This window comes from Ilyonectria robusta (genome assembly GCF_021365365.1).
Source record: "Ilyonectria robusta strain PMI_751 chromosome Unknown BGZ61scaffold_12, whole genome shotgun sequence".
Taxonomy (NCBI): domain Eukaryota; kingdom Fungi; phylum Ascomycota; class Sordariomycetes; order Hypocreales; family Nectriaceae; genus Ilyonectria; species Ilyonectria robusta.
Window position 1 is genome coordinate 948,842 of NW_025764446.1, and position 26,185 is coordinate 975,026.

The following is a 26,185-nucleotide window of genomic DNA, read 5'->3' on the forward strand; positions in this document are numbered from 1 at the left end:
CACTCCCAACCGCTTTCCATCTTGCATCTCTTCTAGACATTGATTTTACAATCCTCTATTAATGTTATATTGCTGCAACCCTCACAACGTGCATATACCTTATTCAGTGTGTTATAGCGACCTCACAAATATGGGCCTCGAGTTCTTGTGCGCTACAGTAAGAATGGTCTTTTTCAAGGCGTGCTACCTGCGATTTACGTACTGTCATAACGTAAACACGGCTTCTTACCTTGATATTCTGCATTATGTCATTGAAGTAATACCCGAAGCCATATGATCATCACAGCTCCGTCTCTATCGTGCCCGTGGCTAGAGGATCGACAAGATCTCCGACGGTGAAAGAAAAGGCAATGATTAGTTTCGACCAAGTGACGTCGCGACACATGAGGCCCGATTTCGGTGCTGAGTGCCAGGCAGAGGTGTTGAGATCATCCATCACTATCAAGGAGAGAAGAGAGGGGAAGACCAACTACCAGACGGTGGTGGGATTGGTGACAGTCCGTCGTTGGGCTTTTTGTGTGGCATGGTGGATTGGACTCGCGGTGAGGGGATGAGGTGAGGAGATGAGGCGAGGAGGTGGTGGACGAGAGGCCAGGAAGTTGCGAGGCGTTTGGCGAACAGCAGAGCCGGTTCGGCAGCCAGCTCATTAGATGAAGCGAGTCTCGTGACTGTGACTGTGGAGGTGGCACGACAGGACATGTGAAGTCAGGTCACCCAACTAGGCGCTTCAGAACCAGGATATTTCCTGGCTTGCTAGCGGTTGACCCGCTCCGGTCAGGTATTACCGGATTGCTTCACCTGTAATCGCGGAACCGCGGCGGCAGGCTAATGAGTGGCAACGGAGAATTCATTTGGTCCACATTTGATATCGCTGGAGTCGTTGTGTAGACGGGGGCGTGGGCGGGTATTCACGTTAGTTAGGCACCAAGAGCGTGGGGGAAAGTGGAAAATGCAGTATGAGACCGAATCGTAAGCCGGCGCTCTTCCGGGTCGACGCCTATTGATCCGTTCCTTTCTCTGGAGAGCATCTCGAGACATTGGCGTCGTCATTGCCATCGGAGCTCCTCCTCGTCCCCCATACACTTCATGGCTAGGGCCTGATGGCTGGCCGTTGTTTGCGCGACCCGCCGCTGGCCGAACCGCGCTTGGATTCTTAGGTCGCCATATGGGGTCAGGCCTGCAGGCCAAGACAGGATAGAGTGAGGCGGCAGCTATTGCTTGGAGCTAGATGCTGCTACTGAGGAAGCATACGGGCCAGTCGCGTTGTCAACGGCAATGAGTTGCGAGGCATAGCATTGAGCCACCCACGCTGTGGCGAGTGACTGGAACGCAATCTTCGAGGAGAATGCAGACATCGTCATGAGACCAGCGCGGTTATTGTGCTGCCGCATAATGATGCCTGAGATTTCCTAGGCGTGTCGTTCCAGCGCAGCAGCAGCCGCACCGCATTGCATCAAGAACCGGCATTGGGTCTCGGGTAGGTGCAGCGAAGGACGCCCAAGGTCGCTCAAGGAGAAAGATCGCCCACACCACGGGACGCGAAATTTCTGACCGAAGATGACCTGGAGTGAGACATTGGGGGTTTCTAGATCGAGGCTTGCCAAGTTGGTGGCTGCGAGAAGCTTGATGGTGGTGACACGACGTATCAGTTGGCAGCACGTGGGGAGACAAGGGACGAAACAAAGTAGAGTGGATTCAATTAGAGGCTTCTTTGATAATCAGGCACCGAGTCGCAAGCCCAGAGGTTTACCAATCTACTGGCTTACTTCCTCGAGGTCTCGGAACAAGTCTGTCGCTGCCATATGGCAACCAGGCACAGGTGCAGATTACCGAGGCGAGCTCTTGCCAAGCAGGCTAAGTCGCCTGGGATGCTGAGTCTTGAGAACCCTGCGATTATCCGGAACCTCTCCCTCGACCCCAGACAAAGGAGCAAGGGGCACGTTCTGGAAGGAAAAAGGCGCAACGGTGGCAGCAGAATTATATGGACGGTGACGATTGGCTGCGCGGGCGAGCCGGAGTCTGGAGGAGGGCCGAAAAGACTGGGGAGGGCGAATAAGAGGCCGACACATGCGTCACGAGCTGCAACGTGATGGGTTGCTTCGACGTCCAGTTTCGGCTAGATGTACATGGTGTACATGGTCAGCTTTTGTGGTGGGTGTGAAAAGTTGAGTAGAGATGCAGGCTAAAACACTTGGTGTAGCTGTCGTGTGCTTGTTTGGGTGGCAGATTGCGTGGAAGCGACGGTAGTACAAGGCATGTGCAGGAGTATCCAAGGATGCTTGGACATCCCGCACGCAGTTACCTCTGCCCAGGTGCATGATGCATGTGAACGGGTTTGAGCGAGATGCAGTGCAGCTTCATCAACGCCACCGGTTGGACCGCCGATTTCCGGGGGAGGAGTTGATCGGCGATGAGGAGAGAAGAGGGACAGAGAGTGCGAATGAGTGTGACTGTGGCTTGGGTGAGGGTGTGACAAGCTGAACGGATAACTTCCTGTCGAGGTCGGGCCTCATTACAACTCGTGTTGGTGGCTTTAGATTCCCGAGGACATGATTCACGGCAGTTGGATTAGGGCGATTAGCTGACGCATCCCGTACATCGTTGGTAGAGTTGCCTGCTAGAGGAACCAATCGACCTCGGGTTTCTTAGTTGATTAGTGCCTGATGAATCATGTTGGAATTGTCATTTGGGGCTGGGAGCTATCCCAGACAGCGGCTTCAATTGTTCCCTAAATAGCAGCACGCCCAGGCGGAGCCCCGAGGTTCGAGGCCAGCAACGATCCTGCCAGGCACAGCTGGAGCCCGATGCTCGGCATTTGGGGCGAAGCCGCAGAGATTGTCGTAAAATAGTCGTCACCGAGGCATAAACGTGGCTTTAGCGGTTGAGACAGGGCAGACACGGCGGCCTAAGTGGCTGGGGATTCGTGTATGGCGGATGAGCCACACCGAGGCCGCAAAGACATAGACAAGGCGGCGAGAGTTTCTGCCGGTCTCTGGACGCCGCAAGGATTGTGCAAAAGGCTCTGTGCAATCCCGGCCAGGCGAAAAGGCAGCGAGAGAGATGGCACTGGGGTCCAATCGGTCGTGCGTCTGCGGAGAGCAGGTCCGGGCGTGCCGCTGTGGCCTGGCGGAGAGGCAGAGATGAGGCGCTGGATCTAGACCTGGTCAGCAAGGAGAGTTAGCATTTGGTTGGCTCGTTGATTGGCTTGAGTGTTTTTCGAGAGGTGAGAGAGGTGGACGGTGGGAGCACATTGGTCCCTCTAGCAAGGTCGCCCCTTGAGGATTGAGGAGAATACTTTTGTAGGAGGGGAGGGAGTGTGTAAGGCATGTCACTGGTAGAAAGTTTCAGTGATGGAGCGAGGAAGACACCCACCAACTGCAAATGCGCCGCAACGTCCCAAGTTCTGGCAGCAGTCTACTAGGTAGTTTGTTCTGGTACGGAGTAGAGCAAGTAGCAGGTACTATACTGCAGGTACCTACCTTAGGTAGGTACCGGGTGGACTCGGGCAAGGGAGGTGCGGAGGACGGCGGCACTTTCATTTTTCATTGCAACGGTAACGGACGCCGCTGAGGCTTTCAGTGGGATTGGATGGCAGTTGCACCTGCCGACTTTACCCAGCAACGTGCAGAGCAGGTGCTGACACCTGGAACCAAACGCAGCCACTGCTGGCAGATACAGCAAGGAAAGATGGTGTCGGCCGGGTGAAGAAGGGAAGGTGCGGCGGCGATGTGCGTGACCTGCTAAACGTTTCCCCGTCGATAGTCACTCAGGAGGGAAAAAAATGGAATCATGATCATCTCAGCGACGCAGCCATCTGATCTTGGAGTGCAGACAGACAGGGCTTCGCCACTTCGGCAGCGTCACGGATCCCGAGAACCAGAAACCTTCAAACACTCAGACCCACAACCCAACCGGAACACGAAGATCTCTCCCCGATTGCCAAACGGTCGGGCCATGTCCCCATTCGGGAGCTCGCTAGGTCACGATACTGGACCTGCCCCAGGGCCTCACTGCCTATTTTGGCCGGGTTATGGGGAGGAGCTTATGAATGAGCTGTCGCCAAATCACTCACCAGGCTGCTGCACTCTTCCAACCGACTCGGACCTCAGTCAGTAGGTTCGGTAGCTACTTCTGGAAGGAGCCCGCTCCCTTTACGCCGGAGGCGTCCACACGTGGGGGAATGGATGTCGTGGTGTGCTGTGCTGTTCCGTCCCACGGCGATGATGTATCCAGCACAAATCCGGCAGCTCTTGAGCATTCGGAAAACTGGAGTACAGCACGCACTGCAGGCGATTTTTCTTTTTTTTGATGCAGTGATGCATCCTGAATAGCACCACGAGTGACGTACCCCGTCTTTTCGTTGATGGAAGGCTGGGTCTTGTCTCATCGCTGTGGACCGGATCAGCAGCGGTGGAAATTCGCGTCCCTGGAAATCCTTGACGTATTCGCCCCAGTCGAACCAATTGCCCGCCGGGTCGATTCCTTCAATTCATCCCATTCATGGATCGACAAACGAAAGGACGAGATTCTCGGCGATCAGTGCGTGCTCACAGTGTCGTTCTGTTTCGGGACCCAGCAAAGATGGCCGTCCATGGTCCCAGATGGTCCAAACCAACGGGACATCATAACAGGCCACGCGTGGTGTGACTTGGAGCTCTGAACAGCTCTCGCCCCCTGGCCATGGGCTGTCCCTGTACGGCCTACCGTCGCCCACACACTCACACGCACACTTGCCGACTCATTCAATGGACGGTCCGTCTCCAGTGGATTTAAGGCCCCAGCGCGGGATATGGTCCGGAGGACTCGTTTTCGGGAGACCCCCCACGGTGCTACTTCGTACATAGTACGCATCCCCAGAAAGCCTGAGACGCCAGCGTGAGGTGGGTGGTGGCACTTGGAGTTTGGCCACCCGCCCAACCGCCCAAGCTCCCAGAGCAAGGCGCCTCCCGGAGACCAATTCTCACGCTGCTGTGACTGTCTGCCCACCTTCAGGTTAGTGCAGTTGATCAGGCTTTCGGGGAGGTCTTCCTCGCTCGCACCCATGCGCTCGCCCCGGTCACCTCCAGCCAACGAGGCCCTTGGAGCCCAGCCCCTGACCCGCGGGTGGTCCGGGGGGTGGCCCTCTGTCGTCGTCGTTTTGCCGGCCTCGGGGTGAGGCGCTTCTTCCACTTCTCCCCGCCGTGGCGCCAGTTGACAGGTGGTCCCCTCCCGCTGAAGTCACCAGCCTGGTACTGACTCTGCTGCGCCTAATCCTGGCTTGCCTGGCTGGCCTCCTAAGCTGGCTCATCACCGCGCCGTTTGGGTCCACCGTTGCGTACTACGTATAAGGTCAGGCCCCGTATAAGCCCCTCTAGGTCCTCCCCACTGCCCGCCATATCACTGCGCAATCCAAGGCACCAACTGACTGAATGGCTTCCAGCCGATAACTCATATATCAACAGCCTCCCTCCCCCTTTCGCAATCCTGGCCACCTCGTCGATGTGACTTTGATCTGATCTGATCTGGCCCAGCCTAACTATATTATACACCCTATCGCCAAACGCTTTGACTACACCCGAAACAACTCCTCCGCGACTACCGACTCTACGCGTAACTTTGTTCGCCCAGCATCTTCACCATTCACCCACCTGCGCAACACCTTACATACGGACTTCCGCTACGCCTAACACCGCCCTAACGGCGCGAACCGGACACCAATATCGACCTTAACACACCAACCTCACCCTATTTCACAATGTCATCGAGCTCATCACCTCGGCGGAACCGAAAGGTTGTCATTACAACTTCTCCAGCGCCATCTGAGTCCGACTCTCTTCGCGACTCCTACTTCTCTGATGCCTCCCAGTCGACCGCCCCCACATCCTTTCATTCAACATCTACCTCTCACAACAAGGGCCTCACCGTAATCCAGGGCCAGAAGCCCTCGACAGCAGGAAAAGCCCCTGCGGTTGCCGAAACATTGTTCGACGCCTCGTCTTCCTCGATTGCCACCTACGACTCTGTCATGTCTGAGATGGAACCCCTATGTAGGGATCTGCCAGTTGGTGGCTGCGAAGAAGAGGAAGAAGAGGATTCGGAGAGCGGAGACGACGACGACGAGTCTGAAGACGAAGCCGAAGAAGCAGAGAAGAACTACATTCTGTCCGACCCGGCCTCCCTCCACATCCCCCCAATCCTGCCTCCATATCGAGGGGGCTCCAACGAGCCTCCTGCTCGGCCTTCGACTGCCCAGGACTTTGCCCGCCTCTTTCCTTCTCTCGATCGCCTCGCCGTTCGCCATGATGACCTTACCCCCGATGGTAACATGAACCTACGCGTGGATACGCTCGTGCCTGTCGGCCCAGGACGTCGACCTCTCGCCATCCAACTCTTCCACCTCCGCATGCATGACCTGGCCCGCCGGCAATTCTCTCTACGGCGCTACTGTCGTGACTCTGGTCGAGAGGTCTGCAACTCAAAGCGCGACTACGCCCCAGCCCCGTCCGGCCCAGTCGCAGCCGCTCGCCCAGCTCTGCGTCGCTCTATGAGCTCAGCACTACAGACTATCACCACACCATTCCATCGCTCGTCTTCCGGCACCTCCTCGTTCTTCAAGAACCCCACGGGTAGCAGCGCTTCGACCACTTCCGATGGAGCCTCAGTTTGGTCTGACTCTCGTCACTCTGTCTCTTCGGAGCAGACCCAGTCACAGACGCCTAAGGCCAAGCCGCGCCTCGTGCCCACCAACCGGATCAAGCTTGAATTTAGCAACTATGCACACGTCGATGTGGCACGACGAGGAGGTCGATCCAGCAAGCGGTACGAGTTCGAGTGGTGGGGTCACAAGTACGCTTGGAAGCGTGTCATCGACAAGAATCTCAACGTGGTGTCCTATCACCTTGTCCGTGACGGACACGGAGCCCCCATCGCTCATATCGTTCCCGAGATGCGCAGCCCCAACCAAGTGCTCGACGACGAGATGGCTGGTGCCTGGGTCGCTCCCTGTTACATGTGGATCAGTGACAACAGCATCATTGACGCCGTCACCGACGTGGCAGAGTAAGTTTTATCTAATAAATACCATAATCTGTCGTGCTTCTTGATTCTAACCGTTTGCTAGCGTCATTGTCGGTACAGGACTTATCGTTCTCGTCGATGATAGCATCAAAGAACGATGGCAGGCGAAGAAGCCTTCTCATCGCGCTATCCGCACCCGCATCGGCGACTTCAACGACTCTGCTCCACATGGTCTTGTCCATAACCTATTTCATCGACGGCACTCAGAGGAGCACCCAAGGGGTAGCGGCCCACTACGATTTGGCCGTCGACCTGTCGCCGCCTACTAGCTGCATGCCTCTTGACATATACTCACCACCTCTTCATCAACAACTCCTACATAAGGAGCAAAAGTCTCCATTACTCGAGACCTGATTCTCGACTCACGTTTTTTTAACCTCAAGAGGGAAGGATATCCTCTCTCCCCTTGAGGATAATACGTTGTAGGCGACAGTACCTGCCTATCATTATTTCGGAAGACTACAGCCTCCGACTCGCCATTTAATGTATTGTGATTACGATACCAGTCTGTCATTGTCACATTTATTGTCTCTTCAAAAATTTCTTGTTTTAACAATTATTGTTTTTTTGGTATTGTTTATTGTAACTGCATGCCACTCATTTGGGCCATTGGCGTCATTCATTTATTGGCATTAGCGGGTTACGGGATCCTTTCAGCAGCATGGAAGGCGAGGCGTTTGGTGTATTGGGATAATAAACCCGGCTGGGTTTGGTTTGGTATCTTGGTTGGGCTCTCATTTTCGGTCTGTCTTTACCCCGGCTCATGAAACGGGATGGATCGATGGATTCATGTATGGATTTGCATGGATGATTGGGCTGCACGACTGATGAGACGCCATGATGACCTGATACGACTGCGAATTTGACACAGAATATTGCTTCTATGCAGTTTGACAACTCAATGGTATATGCCTATCCGGGACCGCGTCCCGGTCGGTCCAGCACCTGCACCCCAGATCCGAGAATCGACCCATCCGTGACGCCATATGACATAAATCCGTCTACACAGAAGACAGGGCTTCCTTGCTACAGTTCCGTGTTGTCTTCCCCCGCACTTACAACGCGCCTTGTTGCTCGTCCGGTCTGCCGAACCAGGTGCCAAAGTCAAGTTTCATCAACAGCCTGTTTACGCCGCCGACCCGAGCCGGGACATAGCCGCCACGTTCGGCAGCGGCGTCGTCATCAGTCCCGGGGACATGCTCGGCAAGGGCGAGAGCAGCATCGCCCTCCCATTCCGCGGCGAAGGCGGGGTCTGACTCAAGGGCACGCAGGGCGGCGACGACGTCCTCGATGCCCGCGCGGACGCGGTTCTCTACGGTGCGGAGGAGGCGCTTGACGTCGCGCTCCTCGGCCTCGAGGTCCACGAAGGCGTCGACGACACCGGCATCCTCCTCGAGGTCGAGCGAGGTGTAGATGGCGTGGAGACGGTGTAAGTGGGCAACGAGGTGGTCGATATGGATCAGGAGGGTGTAGAGCGGCTGGGTGAAACTGGGCTCTGTGAGGAGGAGGCGGTGGATTAAGGTGCGGAGGTAGAGGCGGTGGGCAGTGGAGAGGGTTTGCGGATCGTGTGACGGGTTGGTGTTGGCTTTCTTGGGTGTGTCTTGGAGATTGGCAGACTTGTCGTCTTCGCGTAGCCAAAGATCCTCCTCCTCTTCGTCGTCATCGTCACTCTCGCCGTCTTTGGTTGTTGGCCGGAGTGCCGGGGTTGTCGCGCCAGAGCGGGTATCCCGGCCTCCCTGATGCGCTGTCAGCCACATATGGAAGCCTTCCCACAGGCCTGCGACGATTTCCGTCTGAAGATAGGCCTCTGTTTCCGCAAGGAAGAATATTGTAGCACTCGCAGTGGTCCATGAGCTGCGCATTGACATGGACCGCGCGGTCCAGCGGTCTCTGAGGAGGACGATTTGCTCGCGGCCACCTCGAGGCGCTGGGTGGTGACGTCTCAGGGATGTGATTTTCCACAAATCGGTCAGCCGAATGTGCGCCCTGCGCATGGAGAGTAGATACGCATTGATACAGGAGTACAGCTGGAGGTCCGATGGTGAGAGCACCATGTCTAAAGGCGGCGGGATCTGGCTGGAGAGTAGGGAGGGGACGGAGAAGAGGAGGTTTCGGAAAGGCGATGTCGCGAGGGTGTTTGCGGCGTCTTCGCTCAGGCCAGAGCCAGCGCCGATGGGAGTGACGGTTTTCGTCTTGGTGAGGTTAAGTCGTAGGAGATCCCGTGCGAGCTCGAGCTGCTCGTCCTCTTCTGCATGTTGGCCCTGCATCGAAGCTAGGACTGTCCATGTCCTTCCGAGGACCGCAGCTACCTCCCCTTCTTTGATCGTGATGTTCTTCAGGCCATCCCCCTTTTCGTGGGCCAGGTTGTCCGCCCTCCTCCAGCGGCTTCGAATCTTTTCATCGGCTTCGTGGGTCAGCGCCATGGCGAACTCACCGCGACCTAGAAGGAAGAAGTCTCGTAACAGTTGTAGCATCTCCTCCACCCTGGCCAGCGGGAGGAGTTTCTGTAGTGTGTTTTCGGAGAGAGACAGCCGAATCGCAGTTATCGCCCTTGAAAACTCGGCGTTGTTTAGAGGAAACGTTAGACTCGAGAGCTCTTGCAGCTTTGACGATAGTTGATCGAGACCTTGGAGGCCCGAGTCTACGCTGCTTTTGACGCGTATGTGATTGAGGGACTTGCCAATGAAGAGCATGGACGAAGCCGTCATTGGCGTGACAAAGGATGGTAGCAGGCTGGAGTAGGAAAGATACTCCTATCCAGGAATCAGTATATGTCAACCACCGGTTAGCAATTGGACGAACCTCGTCAGACTTCTCTGCTCTCTGTACAAAGAAATCCTCGCTTCCAAAGCTCGGCAACCTCCCGTATAATATCCAGGCCGAGACTTGTTTCAGCCAGGCCGTCTCCGCAACAGTGACCAGGCTCATGGCGGTGGCCACCACGTCCTGATAACCGCTCTGCAATTCCTTCCTCAGCCGATCCATGAGCTGCGCGCCATGGCACACGTCGCCCTGCTTGTTCTTGACAAGCATGAACTGCACCATCTCCCACAGCCACTCCATCCTCCTCGTCCACTCCTTGAACTCGCCGACTACCGCCGTCAGCGGGACGATGTTGTAAGCGCCTACGAGCTCCGGATCATCGCGCAGGATGCTCTCCTCGACCTCGAGGACCTTGCGCTGGAATGCGGCGAGGTGGATGGAGTCGATGGCTATGGCAACGGCACGGCAGATGGTCGAGGGGTGCGAGTCGGCGATCTGAGCGGTGTAGCTGATGAGCTTGACGTGGACGTTGCTGAGGTGAGCGGTTGAGGCTAGCAGCTGGCGCTCAGGGGGAGAGATGGCGGCGAGGACATTGGGCTCGGGAGCGTCGGTTCGCAGGAGAGGGGACGGGTGGCCCGAGAGGGACAGGAGGATCTCGTGAAGCATGGCTCGTGAGGAATCGGGCTGGGGCTGCAAGTTAACAGCCGTAGGTCTCGTTGGCCGACTATGCGCACCGTTTTTGGACCCTGCTGGGCTTTTTGCGGCCGCGCAGATCTCGCAGCATAAGGATAATGACACCAACGAGCTCGAAGCGGCACATGAACCAAACCAGCTAGTGATGCGGGCTCGGGTTGTAGGTTGTGGTGGGGTAGTTGATCGCGAGAGGGATGAGGATCTTCGCCAGCAGATAAATGGGATTCGGCGCAATCGTTTCAAGATGAAGAAGACACTGGGCGAGATGAGACCGAGCCACGGTATTCACCACCGTCTATATCACTACGTCAGTCGTTGGCGTCTGGGCTCATCTCATCCAGTCGTCTGTTGAAGAGGTCGGGTTCTCGGCGTTCGCTGGCGCGTCGCGGTGGACGTGCATCATGCCCCGCGACCACACGTGACGTCAGTTAAACACAGTAAAGGCATGACAGCATCTACCTCTATTAACGACTCCCACAAGAAGAAGCAAAACATGAGTGCATAATTTAGCTCCAGACCATCATTGTTCAAATTTATTGCTCCGTATACCCTGTATTTGGAAAAACTAGTCATTATAACCGGCTACCTAGAATTTTCGCCAGGTTCATTTCGTATATTCCCAGATCCTCCACCGCATCCATCCAACACTTCTCAAGCAAGTGCTAAGAGCATAAGGGAATGTCATAAACCGTCGTTTCCGTCACTCATTAAAAGGGTCCCTTGGCAGGCCGTTTGCCATAGGGATCATGCTCACTGAATGTGCTCTGCGCATCGCTGTATGTGCTGTAGGAATCCTTGCGTTGGCTGTCGACTTTGCCATCTCCTCCAGACATGAGGGCCACGTTGCTATTGTTATCGGTTCCTCCTACGATGAGGTCTCCTCCGCCCTTGACTTTGCCCACAACCATGCCCTTGGCCACGCTCTTGAGAATAGCGCGGCGCGACACACCCGTTACGTCAATGTAAACAAGGCCGACATTCTTGAAGCCGCCTCCTATGTGCTTGGACACCTCGCCAGCTTCGGCGCCCCAGCGGTGTCCCACAACTGTGGCCACGCTACTCGATGTGCCAGTGAGTAGGTTTCGGCCGGCCTGTTCCATGCCATCAACGACCGTGTTGAAGGCCATTAAGCTCTTGTTGAGCACTCCAGGTTTGTACGTTTCGATTGCGTTTCCATCTTTATCGTAGCCCCGAGAGCGACCATCCTTTCGACGGCCAAGGCTGGCACCGAGATTCTGTGCCACGTTTCCAATGGCACCGACAGTCGAGGATGAGACCACGGCGGCTTTGGAGGAGAACTGGTTGATGCGACGGACACGTTCATGCGTAGCGGGGGCGAATGTAACGGGCGTGGCTAGGGGCTTCGTGCTTTTTGTAAAGTTGCTGGCTTGGCTCTGCAGCGTCCTGGTGACAATATCGGATGTGGTGACAATCAGGCGAGAAGCTTTGGAGGCATTAGATACTAGCGATGACTTCTTGTAGGCGGGATGGTGGTCCATCTCGACGTATCCTTGTGATGAAGGCTGAACAGAGATGTTTTGGCTACCATCTACTGGGAAAGAAATTTCAACAGGATCTGAATAAAGTTAACATCGTTTGACAAAAGCTCGACGTAGCTGTAGTTAAATCATACCTTTGGATCCAGGGCGAATGGTCTTGTCTTCAATAACCTGATAAGAGTCGGTGAGCTCGCCAATAACGCTTCCATCTTCTTCGTCGACAAGCACAATCCTGCCACCAGAGTGTGAACTGTGGCTGCCCTGCACATAGGCCTGGCCAGGGCTGTACTCGGCCGGGTTGTAAGCGGGAATGCGCTCTGCAGCAGCCTCGCGCTCCTTTTCCATGGCGGCCTTGGAGGATCTGGACTTTGGCGGTGCAGTCCGTTCAAGGAAGGCGGTGCACTGAGCGAGGATGGTCTCGAAGGTGTCAACGTCCTCCTGAATGCCGTTCCTGGTTCCGAGAGCGGGGAATTCGATTCGGGTGAATGCACCGCTGTCAGGACCGAGATCCCAGCGAGGGATCAGATAGCTGGTGGGAGGTTGGTGGTAGATCTGAGTGGTGGCAGGCAGGGGAAGGTCGAGCTCCGGAGGGAGATGAAGGTGAAGATAAAAGTCCTCCTCGCCGCCGCCGCCGCCTCCTGAGGGATCAGCGAACCCCGACGAGGTTGGGACCATCAGGAGCGACAGGGTCTGAGACCCGGAATGGGTCAGGGACCGCTCCTTGCCATTGGAGATGTGGTATGCGTTAATGCCCTCGACGGCATAGAGGAGCTTGGGATCCTGGGAGCAGTTTGTGTCAGCGTGAGAGTGACGCAGGGGTGTTCACCGCGTGGGAGGTGGGGTGTGATGTGATGCAAGACGTGTGATGTGATGCTGAACGTGTGATGTCGAACGTGCGAAGCGGGGAGCGGGGAGCGGGGCCATGATGCTTACATTGTGTCCTGAAGCCATTGTGGAAGCAACTTGGTGTGGTTGTGAGTTTCCAACAGTCGAGTAACGGCGGGACGTGAGAGAGCTGGCGTGATGAAGGTCACGAAGAAATTAAGGTTACTTGTAAGAAAGAGGATCCCGGCGCCAAGCTTGAGAATGACGGAAGGATGGAGGGGTCGGCAGGTTATATGCAGATGCAGTTCCTCTTCTGAGATAGGTCTAGAACAGCGAACAAGCGCGATCAGCGAGGCACCTGAGGGAATAGGCGCCGTCCAAGATAAAAGAGACGGTCGGCGGTCGCGTGCGGGTGGGGTGGTTGAGCGGTAATCGTTCAAACTGGAGAGTCGTGTTGGTTGATGCGATGCGATGCAACGCAATATCCCATGCTCGAAAGTGACGCTTGCTGCTGGAGAGTGACGAGAGTGACCACTGAGGAGAGGGCGGGCGTCTTTGGGCGCTTATGCGTGTGCGAGCCGTGAGGCCTCTCGAGAGCGAAGACGTCATTGGTGGGCAGGTCCGGGAGGGTGCCGCCACCAACATTTGCCGTGTTGGTTGTTGGATATGTCGCCATGAAGTCCCGATTCCATTACTACGTAGATGCTGGGCTTCTGTCGGGATAGGCGATGTGCGATGCTCGGTGTCACTAGCTAGACGGTGTCTTTGCCACATAGCACAGCCTTGTATTTTTTTTTTTTTTTTTTTTTTTGGGTTGAATGCCCCTTGGGTGTCACGGTGACGGCATCTTGTTTCGTGATGCAAGCTCAGTGTGAGACGGAGCAAAGTGGTGTGGTGGGGAGATCTCGTCACGTCCCCGCTTAGACATGTCACAGCTCAGCTTCACATGGACGCCGCCTGATGTCGGTTGGCGGGCTCTAGGATAGTGCAGGTAAGGGAAACATGGTGGTGTATTAATACATACCTCTACCCCGTAGGAACGGGGTGGATGAGCAGGGACTCGCGTCCGGCCCAACCAATACCACAGGCCAACGTGCGGACCAACCCACAAAGTGACATCCAAATGCTGATCGGTTGGATGGGTCTGATCTGACCATCTCGGTTGGATGACAAGGCGGGTAGTGGAAAACTCAAATGGCTACGGTAGCGTCAAGTAAGGAATCTGTCATCCATCTACCGCACCTCAGGCGCAAAGCGCACAGCGCACAGCGCACAGCGCGACTCTGAGGCTTGAGTATTCGTTCGAAAAGGGGAGTCAATATCCGTCATTAAGGTTGTTGCATGACCAGCCGCAGCCGCTTTTGGTCAGCAGCTCCACCGGCGAGTTGCCTGTCAGCGCATGCAAGTCTGCTTTGGGTGTGCTCTTTCTCTTTTCAATGCAAAGAAACGGCCTGAGAGCCCACCTACCTAGGGCAGGAGCGCACACGTGCCGGGCTTGCACCCCGTCAGCTAACCTCAACCAGTAGAGATACGGGAACGTTATTCCCGTCCCTTCACCAACCTGGTAGCCATCATCAGCCCAGAATGGTTGCCTCAGCCTCCCGATACCAGTCCCTCGGAATCGTATCCATGGGCCGGCCTGGGCCCAGCAAGGTGTGCTTGCGGGCAAAGGCCTATCAACGCCCTGACGTCACGCATGTCTCAAACGGGCCTGCCCTCTAACCTCGTCATTTTGCTGGCTTGAACCTGGTCAATCGGACATTTCAGACTTGACAATCTGCTGGATTGCTGGATTGCTGGACCCAAGGGACCCAAGGGACCCCCTGCCTCTCAGCTCAGTCACCATCGCGCCGTGACAGATGAACGGGTTCCACACACGACGCACCCCATAATACCGATCTCGGCGGGCCTCACATCCGTAGATGAGGCGGAATGTCACAGATGCCTTAGTTTATGCCCTGAGCGTCGCACGGGCGTCGGTACCGGTTACAGACAAACTCCAAGGGCTTCGGTCGTTGCACGACACGACATTACCAGGGGTGTCACCGCGTCTTATTATTATTCCCAGGCAGTGCAGGTACCCATCCAGCAACAGGGAGCTCACGATTAGGATACCGTCCTGGGAAAGACATCAGATCAGGTGAAGCCGTTGCAAGCCCGCCAGGATTCAAGGGCTCTCTAATTTGGCTGTTGTCACGTCGGCCGTCTTCATCCCCTTGACGTCTCCCTTTCCAGCCTCTGGCCGCTTTCCCCTGCCAAGCGCACTGACCTCGAGTCTGAGGATGAGTTTTGTCGGATGCATGTCGTGTGCGCTGCGGTCCGTCCCTGGGCCTGTGAGAAAGCCCCGTGGTGCGACAGGGCTTCCCAAAAAAGGTTGACAAGATCGCGCCCCAAGTTATTTGTAGATGACGGATTGAGGCCGCCGCAAATTCCTGGCTGGGACAAGTCAACTGGAAACCGGACTCGTCAAACAACGAAACAAATGCCGGCCCGCGGTGATCCGCCCCTACACTTTGTTCCTGTTTCTCGACGCATTCGGAGTGACAGTACCGGCCGGCAAGGAGAAGAAGGGAGAAAAGTGGAAAAGAAGAAAAGAACATCGTCCGCCTAGTCGCTGCAGCACACCTCGCTTCCATAAAGCCGAACTGAAGCCAGGTGAAGACCGACGGTGGCTAGTCCACGGTGACTCGCTTCCTGGTCCTTCGGTAAGGTCGCCCCACCGGGCCGTTTCCAGAGCTTTCGGCGCTTTCGGATATTGGCTATGCCCTTCAGGTGGACGACGAAACAGGTACCAAACCAGGCTCATCTTGTCCACTCCATGGGTTCCTGCTGCAATATTTTACTCCATCATTACGTAGGGATCCCCTGGGTGGTCTGGGCGCCGCCACCATCGCCTGGACCAGCCGGCTGGTTCTCTCGGCTTGTTTCTGTCCACCGAGGCGTCAGCCTCCCGGTGACAACTGGGTACTTAAACGACCCAGCGACATGCGACATCGCCTCGTCGAGACATCCCAATCTGAGGAAGGGGAAAAGCACCTTTCAAGGTTCAAACGTGCTCTAGCGCGGACATAAATGACCGCCCGATGGACAGCCATGTTTCGGGAGGGATGATCAGCGCCCTGGACGCAGCCTAGATCAACAGTCCCTCCACGTCTGGACCAGGTCTCGAAGCTTTCAAGTCTCCATCAGACCTTCGGCTTCCACCACTGAACTGGGAAAACCCCACGTTCGCTCCCAGGGTAGGGATCTTGGGTTCCGAGGCTGTTTCGCGGAAGACCACCGCAACGACGCAACCTCACTCCCAACTGGCCATGTTCGCACAAGCCTTGTTCCCAAGAGCCGTGGCGTAGAAGGAACCTCATCTAGAAACATTCCCTGTTCCGGACAACCCCCGCCTCGGCTTTGACATACGAACTGATGCTTTCATCCACCTTCGGGGCCCAGGAGGCGGCACAGAGACAGCCAACTGGGCTCCGGATTCAGCTTTGTTCGTCTGGGAGCCTTGTGCGCTGTGGGGTCGGCGATCGGAGGGCAGGTCATGGCTTGGATGACTACGTTAGCGGCATCCGATACCTAGCACACCGGCCCGTCTGGCACGCAAGTTTCCCGGCAAGCTTTAGTACAAGGTAGGGGTACAGTGCGTGTCCATCCGTCAGCTTGGATCCGGGGCTAGAAACGGTAGGTCCCTGTCAGAAGAGAACCAATACCTTGGGCTCTTCGGAGTGTACTGTAACTCGCTGGTCGGCTCGGGAATCTCGCCCACCTTTCTGCCAAGACGACTGATTTCCCCTTCGCCCAGCTTCATAACCTGATCATCCGCCTTGCGATAACCTCGACGCCCTCGAGCCTACTCATCACACCTCGACATACCCTGCTTGCTTCTAACAGACTTTACCACCCAGTTTCTCTTTTCGTCTTCCAACCCTTTGACTCGAAGACTTGACCCCATACAGACTTGACTACACATTTGGGCCCATCTTTCAACCCCTTCCCAACACCTAGTCAGTCGCAGAGCGCAGCATTGGACAGATTGCGTGGTCAGTCGTCTCGGTTACATCAAGCCCCGCGAGTTGTCACATTGACACGTGGGTCGTTCAGGGCGCCTCTCGCATCTTCCTTACCTACATTATCTTGGGAAATTGCATGACCTTGCGCTGCGCTGTTTGCTGCTCCGGGTCAAGTTACAAAAAAAAATCTCCGAGGTTGATCAGTATTTTCTTGAAGCTGTTTGTGTCCCTCCAGTCCCCTCGAACAAAGTACAACATCCCCTCCTCGCTCGAACCACTCTCGGCAACATTCTATGGGCTGCAAGACCAGTTTGCAATATCAGTACAGTCATCAACCTCTGCTTAATACGCTGGCTATCTTCCCAAATCCGACTTCGAGGGCTCTTCTAGGACGCCCAACTCGCCACGATTGCTTCTCAACTCCGAATCCAGTCTATCCTCTCGCCTGCCGACCCAGAAGTCGATGAGTTGTCCAACGTCTCCTCGAGTCACTCCACTCCAAAGCGCAAGTTCGAAGACGTCTTCACGGCCTCGGAGGCTCCAGTAGCCCTGCGTCGGACTGAGTCCTTAGATGAGTCTCAGCCCAGACCGGAAGGCTCTGGCATCGAGCCATCCATAAGGCATGCTGAAGAGCAAAGGATATTCGGACCGTATGGAGCCAGAGATGGAAAGAGATCAATGAAAATGAGACCCCCAATGCGATCTAGCATCGCTTGCATGAGGTGTCGGCGATCCAAGATCAAGTGCGACAATGATGGAGGGAGTAGCCCCTGCGACACATGCATTAAAGGGGGTCACCAGTGTCAATATCCCGATGCAACGCCACTCCCGCCCAAGCGGAACGATCCCCCGAATGTTGTTCGACAAGAAAAGGAGGGAGCCCATGAAAGGAAGCGGGCTAGGAAGGTCGATGAAACCCCGGGCCTGGACAACGAGAGATCTACGGCCTACGCTGAAGAAGTCCTCTCCTATCCCTTCTTGACGACCGACTTATGGGACCAGCTCCTCAGCATCTACAGGCTACATTTTGCAACTGAGCTGTCCTTCCTTCACCTCCCAACTCTCAAAGAAAAAATTAGTCACAGGCAAGGGCCCGAATACGAGCCTTCTCCAGAGCTGAATCTGGTTCTCCTTGGTGTCTTGACCTTGACGGCTCGGTTTCACCCAGATCTTGTCAAGTATGTCGCCCATTTGTCGAACGGACAAGGTGGTAGTTCTCGGCCACGGGCATCGCAGTCTAAGATTGATCCATCTGCTGCATCTGAATTTTTCGCGAATGTCCTCGCAACCGCGCTGGGCCCCCTGAAGACTGCTATAACCTTTGTGACTGTGGAAAGGGTACAGGCTTTCCTCATGCTCGGACTGTTCGAATGGAGTCAACGAAACCCATCTAGCGGGCCCGGTGCCTGGATGTACGTTGGCATTGCTATTCGCATGGCACAAATGTTGAAATTGGGTCTTGATGATCAGATGGCAAGGGGGCGGGATAGCTCGAGTCAAGGCGTCAACGCACTCCAGAGAGATCGCAGAGGTTCCTCTGAAATTGGCATCATCAGAGAGATCCGACGGCGTACCATGTTCAGTTGTCTCATACTCGATCGGATGATGACATGTGGCGACGAACGGGTCTCGATGATCCGACTCGACACCATTCGAATTCAGTTACCGTGCACCGAGATGGCTTTTGATCTCGCATTAGATGTCAGCACTGGCTTTCTAAAACTTGACGGCGACGTTATGAGCCAATCTATCAATGACGATAGTGTCTTGAGTCGATTTGTCCAGTTAGTGGAGATCTGGGCGGAAATCTCCAAATACGCTTCCACAGGTGGCCGCTTGCGAGAGCGATTGCCTCCGTGGGAAAAACAGTCTATGTTCTGGACGCTCCGGGAGAAACTGTATCAGTTTTTACTCAATCTTCCTGATACCTTCACATTCTCGCGACAAAATTACTACCGCCATGACAATCATCAAGCTACCAATATGTACGTGTCACTACATATGCTCGTTTCTGTCTCCCAGATCATACTTGATCGCGAGCACCTTCCCTTTATTCCACTCCGATGCAATAAGCCAGAAGGAGCATTTATCACTCCTCCAATTCCTCCGAATGAAGCCCCGGTTGGATTTTGGGAAGAGGTCACGGATACCTTTTTTAAAGCCGGTCAAGATATTGTTGATCTTGTCGATATATGCAGAGACAAACTTCCCCAGTCATCGTTGGTTTTGTTTTCAGTCTGGTTGGCTGGATTCGCTGGAGTTTATGCCCACAACTTTCCATACATGGATACGAAGCATCAGATGGTCAGCCAGGAGGATATTGATCGACAAGATGGGGGTCCCGATCTGCCCAGGATGACTACAGAATTGACTTACCACACCCTTCAGAAGATGAGTTCGTCTTTGCAGGGAGCCCAAAATTACTTGAAGCATCTTGAAGAAATCGATCGGTACTATATGCAAGTCGGAACCAAATTCCGAGAGACACCGGAAAAGAGCGGACCTCTACGTGACGCATCGGGCCATAGACGACTCAGTATTCGGCTTGGCGGGGATGGTGCTGGGCTTGAGGACTGGAAGTCCCAAGCGAGTGGACCTACGAAAGATGCCAACCTGTTAGCTGACGACGAAATACGGCCTATCCAGTACGAGGGGTCAGGTACATCGCGAACAACCACCTCGGATCGCGGTTCTCCAATGGGACACGCAGAAAGTTATCTACCAGGGACAGACTACGCACGAGCACCCAGATCGGCACCAGCAATGACCTTTACAGCGGCCAATGCGTCTACGATGCGATCTAGCTCGGCGGGATCGTTTTCGCCGAGTATGGAGCTTCGAAGAGATCCTAGGGTTGAGAATCGGGCCACTTCCAGGCCTGCGGAAGTTCAACATAGGAGCATGCTGATACTTCCGGGAACTGAGCCGGAAAGATTGCTGGCGAGTATGCCAGAGTTCTCCCTGGACCAGCTGGGCTTGATTGAATCGCAACGTATTGGAAGGATGCTGAATGACCTGGAGGAGTTCTCAGGAGCTGGGTCGTTGGGGGCGGGACTGCCCCTGAATGAATATGATATGAGAATGTGATGACACTCGCATGTTAATGATGCAGGATTGGAGGACGGGATGTACGGGATGAGAACCTGGAGGCATTGGTTTTTATGAGCAATGATGTGGATATTTGATGGTTGGGTGGAACTTTGGCTACTTCGATGAGGGGATTGGCGTTGGAAGATGGCATACATAAAACCGGTGCGGCATCGTGTTAGATTTTGAACTGCGAGTATTCTGTTTGCGGTTTCGAATTTTGCAGTTTCTGTATTTCTGTATCTGCCGCAATTAAAGCGAGAAAGGACAGTCCGGCATGACGATGAAGCTTCTGCGTATCACACCACAAAACTTGTTGGGTGAGCATGCATCATCGCAAAAAGCAAGTAATGTCGCGTGGACGAGATGGAAGGGAAGGAGCCTCCTCTGTCTCTGGTCCGGAACGGCAAGCACGGCCGGGGGTTCTCCATAACCTTGCCACCTCAGGTATCAGAGCATCCCCCGGCTATTCTCGGTCTGAGGAAATTCACGTTCCAGTTTTTCTCGTTTCAACCTGAACGTGGATTCCAGGGATGTTCGGCGGTCGCTTGCCTCATTAATTATCATGAGCATGAGAGCATGGGAGCATGAGGGCGTGGTGCTGGTGGTTCGCACTTGTGGTGACACAAAGCGTCTCTTGGCTGGAAAAGCGCTTACACTAACCGCCCTTCAAACGGGGCTGCGGGAGACGATCAATGAAAGAACACCCACCACAGGAACGCACTTTAAGAATCATCGGGATTGGCCGCACCGGTCGGACGAATGGCAGATTCTCCATGACGAGTCGATAACCAGCACCCGGGACTAAGGGACGCCTCAGGGCAGGATTTCTCAGCACTGGCTCAAGGTTGCACGGTACCTTTGCAAGCAAAATGTGGAATCAATACGTGTGGAACTAAGGGCGCGGGCAAAGGTGACGTCGAGATCAAGTCATTGCGAGTCAATTCACCGTCGAGACAAGCAGGAACCGTAACATTCCCCCTCACTAGTGTAGCACTACGGTGCACTGCAGTGCTTACCCCTTCGGCCAGGAGTGTGGAATGTCCAATTCGGAAGAGTGGGCAATGCCGACGCGGCGGGTGACCAAGACGGAATGCGAGTGGTTGGGGATCAGGCTGGGGAAGCCCTGGACAAGCAGACACTGGGGAGATCATGGCGACCTTGGCCAAAGTCCTGGGACAGGAGGCTTCGGCTTGGTAACCGCATCTCATCTCAGATCGGCACTATCGGATGCCTCTAGCGTTGGGTGTTAAACACACGACTTGGGACATGCCAAACCACTTGCAAGTTGGTGCTGACGACGGTGGCTTCATGTGTCAGAGAGCCGGCTGTTCCCTCACGCCCTCGCTCGAGCCTAGAGTGATCACTGATGGCGCTCGGGTTGGCTAGCCGAGACCCAGCTGCTTGGCTGGACCTCCTGCGGGAAAGCGTGGGGAATTGAGACATGGCCTGGTTCAACAACGGCAGATGAGCTGAGGCGGTGATGTCCCTGTCAGTGAGTGCCCACCTCTCACAGTGCCGTCAAAAGCATTAACAACCAGCCAGGCTAATCAACGCCTCAGGGCATCGTCCCATCATCATGCGCATCATCCACCACTGACACACTCAGCACCGATCCTGCCGATCTAGAAACACACACCACAACAGGATACACAGGACATACAGCTTGGCTACTTAGCTCTTTTGCACAAACCTTCCCTTTCCAATTCTCCGGCTATCCCGCCAGGACAGGGCGTCCAATGCCCCCTGCTTGGCCCCGGTGCTGGCGCTGGCCTCGTGAGCTCTTACCAGCACCTCCACGCCGGTGGGGCGTGGGGCTTGATGTCGATTGCGTCTCTGATTTGTCAGTTCCAAATGTCCTCCCACTCTCTCTCCACAGCTGCTGATGCTGGGAAGTTTGGGCTTGCAGCTCATGACAAACTTATTTCGAAATGGTTCACGCTGAGAGGCCCGGTGAGCTTTGGATTCCACGTCTACCGCGTCTCCTTGCAAGAGTACGCCCTATTATTACCGGACATGGCTGGTAGCGGAGTCAGACGCGCCAGTTGACCGTCTGTTCCTGCGCTGGCTCTTGCAATTGCCGTCGAGCATCATGACGATACACCCAACTAAGAATAGTGTAGTGTCCCCCCCCGCGTTACTTGGCTCTAGCCTGGTGCTTGGCCCGGATGAGCGATGCCCGGCTCCTGAGAGGACAAGTCCTCCAGATGTTGTCTCCACTGAGGAATCATGTTAGCCCAGGAGGTACCTCCAAGTTTGGGACCGGTAAGGGGACGACTGAGCCGCCTTCTACGCCTTTTCTACTACTCGCGTGACTCTGCTTTAAATCTCATCCTTTTCCCATCATTGTCTTTCGTCTCCGGTCTCTGGGATATCCATCGTGTCTTTACTCTCTCCTCCACCGCTCCTGCACTTCGCAATGCCATCCGTCACGTCGGCACTTGCCCTCTCCGTCCAGGCCAAGTCTCTGGTCATTAGCAAGCCGTCTCCTAGCTCGCCGGAAATCATTGACATACGCGGTGAACATGTCGAGTTCAACTTGAAGGAGGAGGTCATTTCCAGCTTCAACCCAGACGAGGGGCCTCGGACGCTACCCACTCTCCTCTTGTACAATGAGAAGGGCTTGCAGTTGTTTGAGGAGGTATGGCCTTCTCATCGCCAAGTCCCTCTGCTCCATGGCTCATTTTTGCACAGATAACGTATTTGGATGAATACTACCTGACCAACTATGAAATCGAGGTCCTGAAGAAGTCATCTGCGGATATCGCCAGGCGAGTTCCGGAAGGATCAATGCTCATTGAGCTGGGCAGCGGGTTGGTTGATCCCTCGGAAACTGGCCGATTGATTCTGACAGATGATTGTAGAAACCTTCGTAAGGTGTGTCTACTGCTTCAGGCGTTCGAGGACCTCGAAAAGTCAATTCAATACTTTGCTTTGGACTTGTCCCGGAAAGAGCTGGACCGCACCTTGGCCCAGGTCCCCGACTTCAAATACGTCTCGTGCCACGGTCTATGGGGCACGTACGATGATGGAAGGGAGTGGCTGAAACAACCAGCGATTGCTGGGCGCTCCAAATGCATTCTTCACCTGGGCTCAAGTATTGGTACGTTCCGGGCCCCTGGACACAAAAATCTCGCTAAATTAATATTCCTCCAGGAAATTTCCATCGTGATGAAGCTTCAGACTTCTTGGGGGGGTTTGCAGATGTCCTCCAGCCTTCAGACACCATGCTTATTGGTGTTGATTCATGCAGTGACCCGGCCAAGGTCTAGTAAGTGAAGTGCCCCCTCTCAAGCTGGTCACGCGTCTAACAAAATAATAGTCACGCGTACAATGGTGAGTAATTGTAATACCAATGTCTAAAAAGGTTTCACACTGAATGCTTTTCTTTTCTTTTTCGGTCCAGACGAGCAGGGTCTCACTCACCGGTAGGTTCATGTGACGACGACGTTTTTTCTGGTGGGCTCACAAATTACTCAGATTCGTCCTCAACGGTCTCTCAAATGCGAATCAGATTTTTGGTGAACAAGTGTTCAATTTGAAAAACTGGAGAGTAATTGGGGAGTACGTGTATGACGATGAAGGGGGACGCCACCAGGCATTTGTCGCTCCTATTCGCAGCACAGACGTCCTGGGATCGACAATAATGCCCCACGAGCGAATCCAAATCGAACAGAGCCTGAAGTACTCCCAGGCGGAAACCGGAAAGCTTTGGGCCGCCGCGGGCCTCACCGAGATGGGGCGTTGGACTCGGGATGACGAGTATGGTAAGTCAGACATTCAACGTGACCAAGTATCAACCCGGAGAAACAATTTCTCTAAATGGGATTGGGTATGGACCCGGATTACCCCGCGATTTTTTACGAGCTGCGCAGACCGTTGGGCTGAGGGCTGCATATTGGTATTTCCCAATGCAGGTCGGTGTGTGCGCAGCGTGTGAGTCGAGAGTCGGTGATGTGGGGGATGGATGAAGATAAACAAAGCAAGAGGTCGTGTAAAGTCGCTAACCAGTTGAACCTGCAGGACTTCACATGCTGCAGAGATCGAGTATCCCGTTTAGCCTGATCCCAACTCTCTACGCAAAGGGGCCTCTGCCGCCTATTCAGGATTGGGAGGCAGTGTGGACGGCCTGGGATGTGGTGACGAAAGGGATGCTTCCAATTGAGGAGCTTAAGGAGAAGCCAATCAAGCTGCGGAACGCCTGCATCTTCTACCTAGGTCACATTCCGACCTTTTTGGATATCCAGTTGACCAAGACGACCCGAAAACCGGCCACCAGTCCGGCATATTATTGGTCCATCTTTGAGCGTGGAATTGATCCCGACGTCGACAACCCCGAGCAGTGCCATGCACATTCGGAGATTCCGGACGAGTGGCCGCCGGTCGAGGCGATTGCCACTTACCAGGCCAATGTCCGCTCCAGGCTTCGGGAGCTGTACCGAGGTGGCCCGGGAAAGATTCCTCGGGCCATTGCGCGAGGAATTTGGGTCGGGTTTGAGCACGAGCTGATGCACATCGAGACCCTTCTGTATATGATGCTCCAGAGCGATAAGACACTCCCCCCACCCCATACCTTGCGCCCCGACTTTGAAAAGTTGGCGAGACAGGCGTACGAGGCCAGGGTTCCCAACAAGTGGTTTGACGTTCCGGAGCAGACTATCACATTGGGGATGGACGACCCCGAGGATGGATCCGACTCAGCTTGCCATTTTGGGTGGTATGTCCGGCGCTTGCTGCTGAATAGAGAAGATCGAAACTAAAATAAACGCAGGGACAATGAGAAGCCAGCCCGCCAGGCAAAGGTTCACGCTTTTCAAGCTCATGGGCGTCCAATCACCAACGAAGAGGTACGTTGAGCATGTCGATCATTTTAGGATCTTTCCTAACCAGCCTAGTACGCCCAATACATGTACAACTCTCACATTAGCCAAATCCCTGCTTCTTGGGCCTCGGTGCCATCCAACACATCAAATGGGAATGGCACCCACAACGGCCACGCAAATGGCTTCGGAAACGGAAATGGCCATTCCAATGGTAACGGCCATGCCACAAGAGATGTTCCCGAATCGTTCCTACATGGAAAGTTCGTGCGGACCGTGTATGGCCTTGTACCCCTAAGGTTCGCCCTGGACTGGCCCATCTTTGCTTCGTATGACGAGTTGGAACGCTGCGCATCTTGGATGGGCGGCAGAATTCCCACGTTTGAAGAGGCCAAGAGCATCTACGCGTATGTCAACAAGCAGAAGAGGGCAGAGGCAGAACGCACACTAGGAAAGACGGTTCCAGCAGTCAATAGGTAGGCATATCCCCTTCCCTGTATCACTCTGACGTACTGAGCTAATCCGCCTGAACAGTCACCTCGTCAACGACGGAGTGGAGGAGGACCCGCCATCCCAAGCCTCCACCTCGGCCGAGGACAGCTCCTCACAGCTGTTCCTCGACCTCGCCGGCGCCAATGTCGGCTTCCGTCACTGGCGCCCCGTGTCAGTGACGTCCCGCGGCAACAAGCTCGCGGGACAGGCGGAGATGGGTGGTGTGTGGGAGTGGACGAGCTCGACGTTGTGTGAACACGCCGGGTTCGAGCCCATGAGATTGTACCCGGCGTACACGGCTGACTTCTTCGACGGTAAGCACAACATCGTGCTTGGGGGTTCGTGGGCGACCCATCCTCGGATTGCGGGCCGCAAGAGCTTCGTGAACTGGTATCAGCGCAACTACCCCTATGCGTGGGTCGGTGCTAGACTGGTGCGGGATGTTTAAGGGGCTCTCTTCAGTTACGACTATCCGGTGTTATCATTCAGTAATAAAAGCGGGATATTGGGGATGGGTTGGGGAACAGTTTTGGCTAAGGGGACTATGTTTGGTGGGCTAAAATGTGAAGGTAGGGGATCTTTGGGCACGACGTCTGTTTAAGCAACACGCTCCAGATTGTATTGGCGGTAAATGATTTTGGTTGATTTTGGTTGATTCTGGATAATTTGTAAAATTCACACTCCTTTCCCATCAGGATCTATCCCATTTATACTTCGATGACATCCATGTCTATTTTCCCGTGGTCATTTTAGTCGTCCAATGATGGGGGCGGGGCACATCATCTGTTCTTGCAATGGCCCCTGGTGCCGCGTGGTTCCTCTTCCATCACCCTGTCGTTCGCCAGACCTAGTTTGTGACTGCAAATCGGGGTTTCTCCAGATCTCTTGCATTGTGGCGTTCAAGAGGTTTTTTATCGTGGTGCCAGCATATTCCCTCGCGGAT

At 54.8% G+C, this 26,185-nt stretch overlaps 8 protein-coding genes across 8 annotated transcripts; 3 read left to right on the top strand and 5 right to left on the bottom strand.

The window, feature by feature from the left end:
• Positions 1-4,434: 4,434 nt before the first annotated feature.
• On the bottom strand, positions 4,435-5,180 carry BGZ61DRAFT_49169 (uncharacterized protein). Its single transcript, XM_046250461.1, has one exon. It carries the CDS (start codon positions 5,041-5,043, stop codon positions 4,537-4,539), a length of 507 nt encoding a protein of 168 aa, XP_046103339.1. The 5' UTR covers positions 5,044-5,180; the 3' UTR covers positions 4,435-4,536.
• Positions 5,181-5,734: 554 nt separating this feature from the next.
• Positions 5,735-7,325, top strand: BGZ61DRAFT_354612 (uncharacterized protein; the record flags this gene model as incomplete). Its single annotated transcript, XM_046240631.1, has 2 exons — positions 5,735-7,038; positions 7,100-7,325. The coding sequence occupies 2 exons, from the start codon at positions 5,735-5,737 to the stop codon at positions 7,323-7,325; spliced, it is 1,530 nt and encodes a 509-aa protein (XP_046103340.1).
• Positions 7,326-8,111: 786 nt separating this feature from the next.
• BGZ61DRAFT_354648 (gamma-tubulin complex component protein) lies at positions 8,112-10,485 on the bottom strand (the record flags this gene model as incomplete). Its single annotated transcript, XM_046240637.1, has 2 exons — positions 8,112-9,809; positions 9,859-10,485. 2 exons carry the CDS (start codon positions 10,483-10,485, stop codon positions 8,112-8,114), a joined length of 2,325 nt encoding a protein of 774 aa, XP_046103341.1.
• Positions 10,486-11,219: 734 nt separating this feature from the next.
• BGZ61DRAFT_494847 (senescence-associated protein-domain-containing protein) lies at positions 11,220-12,962 on the bottom strand (the record flags this gene model as incomplete). The annotated part of the gene is made up of 3 exons (XM_046250805.1): positions 11,220-12,088; positions 12,146-12,791; positions 12,945-12,962. 3 exons carry the CDS (start codon positions 12,960-12,962, stop codon positions 11,220-11,222), a joined length of 1,533 nt encoding a protein of 510 aa, XP_046103342.1.
• A 99-nt stretch (positions 12,963-13,061) lies between these two features.
• BGZ61DRAFT_49203 (uncharacterized protein) lies at positions 13,062-13,820 on the bottom strand. The gene has a single exon (XM_046250491.1). The coding sequence runs from the start codon at positions 13,608-13,610 to the stop codon at positions 13,161-13,163; it is 450 nt and encodes a 149-aa protein (XP_046103343.1). The 5' UTR covers positions 13,611-13,820; the 3' UTR covers positions 13,062-13,160.
• An 800-nt stretch (positions 13,821-14,620) lies between these two features.
• BGZ61DRAFT_49210 (uncharacterized protein) lies at positions 14,621-15,679 on the bottom strand. The gene has a single exon (XM_046250504.1). The coding sequence runs from the start codon at positions 15,470-15,472 to the stop codon at positions 14,879-14,881; it is 594 nt and encodes a 197-aa protein (XP_046103344.1). The 5' UTR covers positions 15,473-15,679; the 3' UTR covers positions 14,621-14,878.
• Positions 15,680-16,253: 574 nt separating this feature from the next.
• Positions 16,254-19,930, top strand: BGZ61DRAFT_494848 (uncharacterized protein; the record flags this gene model as incomplete). The annotated part of the gene is made up of 3 exons (XM_046250806.1): positions 16,254-16,391; positions 17,234-19,379; positions 19,620-19,930. 3 exons carry the CDS (start codon positions 16,254-16,256, stop codon positions 19,928-19,930), a joined length of 2,595 nt encoding a protein of 864 aa, XP_046103345.1.
• A 2,419-nt stretch (positions 19,931-22,349) lies between these two features.
• On the top strand, positions 22,350-25,690 carry BGZ61DRAFT_354527 (C-type lectin protein; the record flags this gene model as incomplete). The annotated part of the gene is made up of 11 exons (XM_046240617.1): positions 22,350-22,571; positions 22,625-22,743; positions 22,795-23,033; positions 23,087-23,201; positions 23,253-23,266; positions 23,337-23,358; positions 23,411-23,697; positions 23,954-24,647; positions 24,702-24,777; positions 24,826-25,226; positions 25,285-25,690. 11 exons carry the CDS (start codon positions 22,350-22,352, stop codon positions 25,688-25,690), a joined length of 2,595 nt encoding a protein of 864 aa, XP_046103346.1.
• Positions 25,691-26,185: the final 495 nt, after the last annotated feature.